Source organism: Enhydra lutris, unplaced genomic scaffold (genome assembly GCF_002288905.1).
Source record: "Enhydra lutris kenyoni isolate GAN:26980312 unplaced genomic scaffold, ASM228890v2 scaffoldscaffold3, whole genome shotgun sequence".
NCBI lineage: Eukaryota > Metazoa > Chordata > Mammalia > Carnivora > Mustelidae > Enhydra > Enhydra lutris.
The window spans coordinates 70058181-70067794 of record NW_019154087.1 but is presented as its reverse complement, the minus strand read 5'-3'; the positions used below and the strand labels follow the sequence as shown (position 1 = coordinate 70067794).

At 39.9% G+C, this 9614-nt stretch overlaps 1 protein-coding gene across 1 annotated transcript in view; it reads right to left on the bottom strand.

Moving 5' to 3' along the window:
* Nucleotides 1–7381: 7381 nt before the first annotated feature.
* The window catches only part of LOC111156759 (FRAS1 related extracellular matrix 3), an 82688-nt gene continuing 80455 nt past the window's right edge, over nt 7382–9614 (bottom strand). Inside the window, exon 8 of the mRNA XM_022517828.1 lies at nt 7382–7587. Within this exon, the coding sequence (XP_022373536.1) occupies nt 7382–7587 (206 nt within the window). The remainder of the gene's footprint in view (nt 7588–9614) is intronic.

The following is a 9614-nucleotide window of genomic DNA, read 5'->3' as shown; positions in this document are numbered from 1 at the left end:
TACTACTTCCCCTCTGGAAACCACCACTTTGTTCTCTGTAGTTATAAGTCTATTTCTGTACTTATTTGTTTTGTTTTTTAGATTCCACAAAAAAGTGAAATCATATGGCATTTGTCTTTTTCTGTCTGAATTATTTCACCGAGCATAATGGCCTGTAGGAGCATCCATTTTGTTGTAAATGGCAGGATTTTCTTCCTTTTTATGGCTGGATTATATTCCACTGTATGTGGAATCTTTTTTTTTTAAAGAATTTATTTATTTTTATTTATTTTTAAAGATTTTCATTATTTGAGAGTGAGGGAAAGAGAGAGTGAGAGAGTGAGCATGAGTAGAGATTGGGGAAAGGAGCAGAGGGAGCCTGACATGGGGCTCAATCCCAGGACCTCAAGATCATGACTCAAGCCAAAGGCAGGTGTTTAATCCACTGAGAAACCCAGGCACCCCTGGAATCTTTTTTACCCATTTGTTCATGGGTGGATACTTTGGTTGCTTCCATTTCTTGGCTATTGTAGATAATGCTGCAGTGAATATAGGGGTGCATATATTTTTGAATCAGTGTTTTCATTTCTTTTGAGTAAATACCCACTAGTGGAATTACTAGATTGTATGGTATTTCTATTTTTAATTTTTTGAGGAACCTCCATACTATTTTACACAGTGGCTGCACCAATTTATCCATTTATCTTCCATTTGTCTCATGATAGTACAGGAAACAAAATGCAAAATGGGTGTAAAAAAAAGTCCCTGCCCCCAAATCTGTTTTTTTGTGATCTTAGATAGTTTACATATATTGGAAATCATGATATTTCAGTGGTAAAGAATGAACGTGATGGGGACCAACTTTCACAGGTTTCAAGCAGTTCTAATTTTCTCTTTTCATTCTGCAGCCCTTGTGCCAAGGAATTTCCCATTGGGCTACTACCACACCCCATCCTTTTTGTTTATGATGACAACTGGACTCAGAAGTGCAAGCCCCACATCACTGATGGTAGTGACAGCTCGAGCTGCGCACTATAGTCTTGAGCTGACTTGGACATAGATGGGGTCAAGTGTGATTGATTTCATGTCAGTGAAGAAAGTGTTGCGGTCTGATTCCTGTGGTCCCCGCCACTGGTGCTGGGAGCTGTGGCCAGCGAGCCACACAGGGTCAGGGTGTCATTAATGCTCTTGGCTGAGCAGATGGCTCTCGTCTTCTTATAATTGAAAGATTTGGGATTACAGGCCTAAAATGAGACAAAACAAAATGGCAGGAAAAGAGATGCCTTCTTTTAGGTTACATCTGGGTGGATCAAATGTTTCTACTGACAGTAGCTCTGACAGCAAAAAGGCCACATACCTGTCACCCTGGGGAGCTGAGCAAGAAGCTAAAATGACAAAACACTTTTAAAATTTGAGGCTTGTCTTAGTTAAGGAAAATTTTTTCCCATACTATATCTGTTCACAGTAAAGTGTCTCAAATACATACCACTAATGCTTGAGGGAGATGAATCAAATTTCTCATTACGATGTGGTTTGGCACATCCTGGCACCCAGACAGGTACCCACTGGGAACCACCCACACTCCAATTTGAGAATTGGATTCTATTTACAGACTGAAACCCCAGCATCAAGGTTTTAAAGTAATTAAAGGCTTAAAGGATTTCTGAGTAAAAAGAAGTAAGAATAAGCTAAAATTAGAGGCTCACGGATTTTTGTCTATATCATAAGCTGTGGAATTTGTTAGCTTGGAGGGCAAGTGACCATTTTGAGAGTTGATGTGTGCTGGGTTGCACAGAGCACTGAAAAATGGGTCCCATGTTCATACACACAAGTGGAAAGCCAGCAGATGTCTGTCTTTGTTTTTTGTGGCAGAAGTGTGAGAAGAGACATCACTTGGGGCACAGCTGGAAGGAAAGGTGACATGCATGATGCTCTTGGTTTCTTTCAGTGTACACGATAGCTCTGGTCATCTGAAATAGAGATAGACAAATGTCATTTCTCAAACAGCAAAATGGACCATATGTGGTCCCAGTATATTTGCCATATTTTCCATTAGATTATCTCAGTATTCCACTCTGGGTTGTTTAAGGACAATCCTGAAGGGACTGTGCCAAAGAAACTGTAATTCTTATTTTATTGAATTCATTCGTCCCTTTGTCCTTCAGATTTGGATGTAGAACACCCACCTGGGAATGGTGCGCTGAGGTTCCTCAGACTCCGAGGCCTGGAAGTCCTGTTGAAGCTGTCCATATGGTTCCCTGTGAGCTGATTATCATCTTGGTCTGTCTCTACCAGACCCACTGTCCCTGCTCCTCTGATGCCCCAGGACATGAGTCCAGTAGACCATGGCAACTGAGCTCCCTTTTCCTCTGGCTTCCTGCTGGGTCTGCCTGATGGGAAGTGCCCTCAGGAGAGCAGGGTATAGGAGTGGAGAGCTTAGGATACTGATTCCCTGGTTCGCCCTGCACACCTGGCTCCTTTGGTGGTTCCTCTCTCCATAGGTTTCCAGCTACTGTCCTTTCCAGGCTCTGGTACACCACTTTGTGCTTGCCCTTCAGGCCTCATGGTGGGGATGACTCTACACTGTCATTGGTCTCTCGGTGCTTCTGCACCCCTTTTGAGTCCCTTATTCCTGCCCACACATTTGCAATATTCCCCTCATTGAACACTCTTCCAGTTAAATACTCTTGAGTGTGCTGTGATTTTCCTGCTGGGACCTTGACCCAGTAAAAATTCCTTCAGGAAGAAGAGCACTTTAGTCGTAGACTTGGGATTGTTAATTTATTTGCTCTTGTATTTGTAATCTTGAAACACAATCCTATGTGTCAGGTGTGGTGTCAAGTGCTGGACATAAAAAGAGTAACATGACATAGACTCCACCTTTCTTTTACTGATGATGTCTTTAGAAATGCCAAATGCATAATCTGCATTCAATCATTAATGCAGGTGCTTAGTGCTACTTAAAGTAAGAAACGAGACATAGTGTATGACACCCCAATCTCATTTCCTTATAGAACACTATCACATCCATACTGTTCATCTTTTATAGAAGCAAACTGTCTTTTTTTCATGCTTCCTAACATTTACCAAACAAATAGATCATATTAAGAATAGTGAATAAATTGCTGAATTTCTAGAAAGATGGTTGAGTAATTCTGGTTAATTAAACTTTTTGGTTAGTAGAGAGTCACCGCATGAATCACCCATTTTTAAGGAATTACAATAAAATATTCTTTTTTTTTTTTACAATAAGATACTCAACACAAAATTATGGTAGACTTTTTTGGGGGTTGTAATTTTGAAATCAAATTCTTAGTTTAACATTATAAATGTGGGGGTAGGGTGGAAGAGGCAAGATTTTGTGATGATTTCTGACTGCCTATTATTTATTTTTAAATTGATATTCCATTGTAGAGTCAAAGAACAAGGCTTTGCACCAAGTCCAGCATGTTTGCGTTTGCTCTCAGCTGGATCTAGTTGATATATCTTAGTGTCAAGATATGTCACCAAACTAACAATGGAAGATTCTGAGGCCCTGGTCCTTCAAATGCCAACATGAACCCCAGGTCAAGAGAGATTCCTGAATGAGTAAAGAGAAAGGAAGACAGCTGCATATATGCTCCCTGCTCTGAAAATATTCTTTCAAGGATATGAAAATCACATCGCTACTTGCCCTTCATCTGAGCATTATGAATTCAACTTATAGAGGGACACAGGTGTAGAAGTTGGAAATCAGTATCACCGGGACAAAGTCTAGATGTTGGCAGGGCTCACTCTTTCCAGGGGCTCTAGAGGAAGATCCACTTCTGGCCTCTCCCAGCTCAGGTGGCTGCTGGCCTCGCTTGGCTTGTAGCCGCATCACCCAATCTTTTCTATGTGTGATTTCCCTCAACTCTCTTATAAGGACACTTGTGATTACAGTTAGGCCCACCCAGGAGAGACTTCCCATCTCAAGATCCTTAATTTAATTTCATGTGCCAAGATCCTTTTTTCCAGGTAAGGCGAAATTCATATGTTCCAGGGAGACCTGCATTCTTTGGAGGCCATTTTCAGCCAACTATACCTATCAAGTTCTGTTTGTTTCAACTTCATCATATTTAGAGACACATTTGGTGAAACCCCATTTCCCAACCCCACTTACATTTTCCTTTTGTTTTCACTTCTATTGTGTATAATTTTGGTGATACCTCTTTGTATCCAGCTCATTTTTCTAAACTCAGGGCTAATGAGGACCCCATTTGACTCCGTCATAAGCTGTGATGATATAAAAGAGTGAGGTCATTATAACCTGCTTAATTTCCTAAATAGCAAAAACTTGCTCTTGAACACATATATTTACCAATATAAGTATAGAGTAAGTTTGGGGAAAAAAGTGGCTGATAATATGCTGATTTTAACACAAAGTTATTCTCTTTCCTAGGCATGTCCTTTTACTTTTTTCCATATTTTTAAAGATTGCAATAGCAACATTATTACTGGTAATCTAGAATTCATACCATTCTATCAAGTAGATATCCCACAATTCAATTAACAATTTCCTTTAGTATGGGACATTTAGGTTGCTTAGAATTATTCACTATTATAATATAGTAAGTTTAGGAGTAAAGCATTGTGGTGCCTTGTGGCAAAAAATTTTAGAGTGCATGCCAGGTAGAAAATACACTGTGAAGTCATCGGTGTCGGGCTGTCCTTCATGGTCCATTGTCACCTGGGCTGAGCCCTGGTGGGTACAGCAGTGCATGGAGGACTCATGCCTGGTGTCTCGTTCACTTCAGTAAATGATTGCCCTTGGCTGCTTGTGTTTTTCATTCACCTGTGAATGGGCTTCTTAAACTGGGCCCTGGATACTGGAATAAAATATACAACACCTTTCTACATACAGTTTATTCAGTAGTAGAGACATCATGGGGCATCTGGTATAGCTCCATGATGCTTTCTAAATCCCTAAGAAAATGGAAGTACTTTTTTAAAAGATTTATTTACTTATTTGAGAGAGGGAGAGAGAGAGAGAGAGCAAGCAAGCATGGCGGCGGGGAGGGACAGATGCAGAGGGAATCTTAAGCAGACTCTGAGCTGAGCATGGAGCCTGAGGTGGAGCTTGATCCCATGACACCGAGATCACGACCAGAGCAGAAACCGAGTCAATTGCTCAAGTGACTGTGCCACCCAGGGTCCCTGAAAACTGAGGTATTAATGAGAAAAACAATGTATATACTTTTTATTCCATAAAAATATTAGCACAGGGAAGAATATGTGAGGAATGAAAATGAGCCCAATTTTCCATTGTGTTTAAGTCCATTCTTGGTAGGAAATTGGGTATTTTTCACTCCTTTAGACCACTAGATCACTTTCACTCAGAATGTACATTCATTTAGTACAATTAAAGTCATATTTAGAATATACTGGGTTTTGTCCTAGAAGCCTAAAAAAAGTAGTTTTCCTTCCCTGGCATGTTTTCCTGGGAGGAAACTAGGAATGGAACAGACGGCACAGAAAGCACTATTGGTAATGTCACCCAGGAAAAAAGATGTATGCATAAACACTGCATTCTTCTGAATGAAGTTCCTTAACAAAAGTCAGAACAAGAGAGTGAGAGAGAGGGGATGTCCGAAAAACTTATCCACTGTGGCTTTCTCTACAAAGCTGACAATATAGATTTTTCCTAGGCACAGAGGTACTCAGTGGGAAATTCAGGATGGTTGCTTCATTTGGGGACTGTTGGATGTGTCTGAGAGTTATCCCAGCCTGTATGTCGTTTTTTCATTTTTTTTTTTTTGACATTTGTGAATGTTTCATATCTTTCTGACATGTTGGAGAAGCCCAACAAATATCTGTTGAATTGAATTGAGTCTGAAGATTTTTTTTTAAGATTTTATTTTTAAGTAATCTCTGTACCCAACATGGGGCTTGAACTCACAACCCCTCGGATCAAGAGTCACATGCTCCACTGACTGAGCCAGCCAGGCATCCCGAGTTTAAAAGAATTTTGATCCTGATAGCTGGGCGAATTACAAGATGAGGAAGGGTGATTTCCTGTTGGCAGATAAGTACTGAGACAGGAATTAGAACTGGAAATAGAGGCCAGATTTCTCATTTTATACAAGGGCAAGTGAGATCAAGAGTTGCAAGGTAGCTTGGAAAAATCTCTCTGGTTGGGGAAGCTGATATTGTCCAGTAACGAAGCAAAACCCAGCCTGATGATAGATAAGGATTTCTTTACCTATATAGGCAGACCACATGGAAGCTAAGAGCCTTCTTGTCCTCTCTTCAGCATCTGTGGGAAAGGCTTCTTGAAATTTTTTTTTTAAGTGGTTTTTATCATGTGCCCTGTTGGCTTGTGAATAGGTTAAGTCATGTCTGAAACACAAATTTAAAAAGGATTTGCATAATGATAACGACTAGATTGAAGATATGGTTTTCAAAATAATTTGCAAACTCTGATTTAGTGGTATTAGCTGAGGCATGCTGATGGTATTTACATTGCCAACTTAAACTTGATTAAGAACAAATTGGGCAGTTTGGGGCTTATACTACTCTTCAACTTTTCATTCTTCTTCATGATACTTGCATTTAAAAAAATCATTTTATTTTTATCCTTTTTATTTATTTATAAAGATTTTATTTATTTGATAGAGAGAGAGACAGTGAGAGAGGGAACACAAGCAGAGGGTGTGGGAGAAGGAGAAGTAAACTCCCTGCTGAGCAGAGAGCCCAATGCGGGGCTCGATCCCAGGACCCCGGGATCATGACCTGAGCCAAATGCAGTTGCTTAACTGACTGAGCCACCTAGGCACCCCTTTTTATCCTCTTTTATAAAGGAATTTGCAAAGGAAGGGACAGTTGATGAAATGATTCCCTACTACCTAAGTGGCTCTGAGTAAGAATTGTAGGTGAAAATCGAGTAATTGGCAACATGGAGCTTTGGGCTTCTCTGCAAATTTCAGTTAGGGAACTCTTATCACAATAACCTGAAACACTAAAAGAATGGGACAGTATGTATATCGTTGAAAGGTGCTTTCTGTCCAGCACCAGTTGGCAAAGAGAAGCCGACCCTTTTATTCTTAACTTTTGATTTAATTGGTGACAATGGCTTTCACTAGCTTTAGAAACAAAGTAAAAGAAAATAGGACAAGGAAAACAAGAGCAGCCTCATCTTTTCTGGGCTCAATCCTTTCTCTGTATACGTCTCTCTCTCTCTATATATATCTATATAATCACATAAACTACATTCGCACATATCACCAGAATATACATAACACCAATGACAGTACAATATCATTGCTACCCCAGAGTTGCTAAGCCCTAAATATGTGCAGTTTCATTCTGTTGTTAGGAGATGCTTTTGGGTGTTTAAGTCCTTAAAGTCTTTCATTCAAATGAACTACAAGCACTCTGCTTACAGTTAGATGGTGTCATTGATGAAAACGGTGGTTTTATGTGGTTCTCCAAGCACGGCACCCTCTGGCATCTGGAGAACTAATTCAAACCTTTCTGGACCTTCCAAGATGGGCTGTCCCAGGTCATCAAGGATCATCACTTGGAATATCTGCATACGTGCTCCCGGAGCAAAGGCCAGATTTCGGCTGATGCCAACATAATCTATTCCAGCTAGTGGGAAAGGGAAAGTCAAGAGTGAGACTGTAGGATTCATTGTCATAAGTTTTCCTCTAAAGATAGCATACTCCTTCGGAGTAAGATAGCATACTCCTACGTACACTGCACCCTCAGAATCATATTTTATTGGCTCGATCCCCAGAAAGGGGGAGTTTCCATATTCAACCAAATGCCATGATAGTCACTCATCCATGACCATGGGCCATCCTCTTCGGGGCTCTCCATGTTGAGACCAGGTACATCACCTTCCAAGCACTTCCCCCAAAATCTCACTGAGAGACTGAAGGCTCTCTGAAGGCCACTTCAATTTGTAATAAAGAAGTTTACTTTTAAATTTTTAATTTTTAAGGTCACTATCATGAATTTTATTTTCATTAGGTTTCACTCATTCACCTTAGCCAGATACTTGGTTGATCTTACCACATTCTGCTTGGTTTTACTAAGACATGGAGTTTCTGTGACTTCCTGAATTATTAATTATTTTGTAAGTTGGGTCACCTGATCCTATAGCTTCTTTGCTAGTTATTTAAAAAGTCATCAAGTGTAATGATAGCAATAAATTATAAGCAGTGGAATAAAATAGAAAACCTTAAGTGATATAAATAAATGTGTTAATCAAGAAACAGAATATATCGTCTCAAGGTATCTCTGCATAAAATACCTATTAATTGCAAAGGAAGAAAAACAACTTCATAGTGGAGAAATCTGGCAGATACCACCTTAACCAAGTGATCAAATTTAACACCACCATTGATGGGCTAAATGGAAACTGTGTGCCATTTGATAGAATCCAAGGAGAACACAATGTCATGTCTGCAAACTTTCCTGCCAAAGATGCAGAGCTTGAATCTAATTACAAGGAAACATGAGACAAGCCCAGACTGGGGGACATTTTACATGCTACCAAACCTGACAGTCTTCAAAGATATCAAAGTCATGAGAATCAAGGAAAGACAAGGAACTATTTCAGGTTGAAAGAAACTCAACAGACATGACAACTGAATGGAATGGGAGTCTCGACTGGACCCTTTTGCCATACAGAATGGGCAACAGCTGGCGGATCTCGAATGAGGTCTGAGGATTGGAGTGTGGTAATGTATCAGGGTAACTTCCTGACTTCATGCTTGCATCGGGGTCACAGAGAAGAATGTCTTTGCAGGAACGGCATTCTAAGTTTTCAGAGATGATTGCAAATTTATTGGCAACTTGCTCTCAATGGTTCAGGAAAAAAAGTGTTTTTTTCACTGTACTTATCTCTTTTCTGTAAGTTTGAGATTGTTACAAAGATATATTTTTTTAAGATTTTATTTATTCATTTGAGAGAGAGAGAGAGCGCATGAGCAGTGAGGGGGAGCAGAGGGACAAGCAGACTCCAAGCCCAGCACAAAGCCTGATGCGGGATCATGACCGGAGCCAAAGTCAGATGCTTAACCAACTGAGCCACCCAGGCACCCACAAAAATACTTTTTAAAAGTCATTAAATAATTATGTTAAGAAAAATAAAACAAGATTACACTGAAAATTGCCAAGGCAGAAGAGTAAGGGAGAGAGACCTTGGGATCTTCTGCGCGATGGTTTGGATCTTGAGTCCATTGTTTATTTGCACAAACTATGTAACCTCCTTGAGTCTGTTTCTTTAACTGCAAAATGGGGGTAATTACTGCTACTTTACAGAGTTGCTGAGAAGATTAGAGATAATACAGCAAGGATTCTAGCACGGAGTCTGGCAAATAATAGGCATCCGGTACAAAGAAATTATCATTATTATTTATGTAACAAGTTATAATGGTATAGTTACCCACATATGCATAATTATTATTGTGAGTTAACCAAGCTGAGCAGTTGCGTTACTTCTACTAGTCTGTCCCTACCTGAGAGCTCCCAGAAGGATCATAACTTATGTGCAAGGGGAGTTTTCTAAATGAGTTCGAATTTATTTTCCCAAGCAAAGCCAAATAGCCCAATGAGCCAATTAATCTATTTATTCTCATTTCCACAAACAGAGAAATAATGATCTTCTC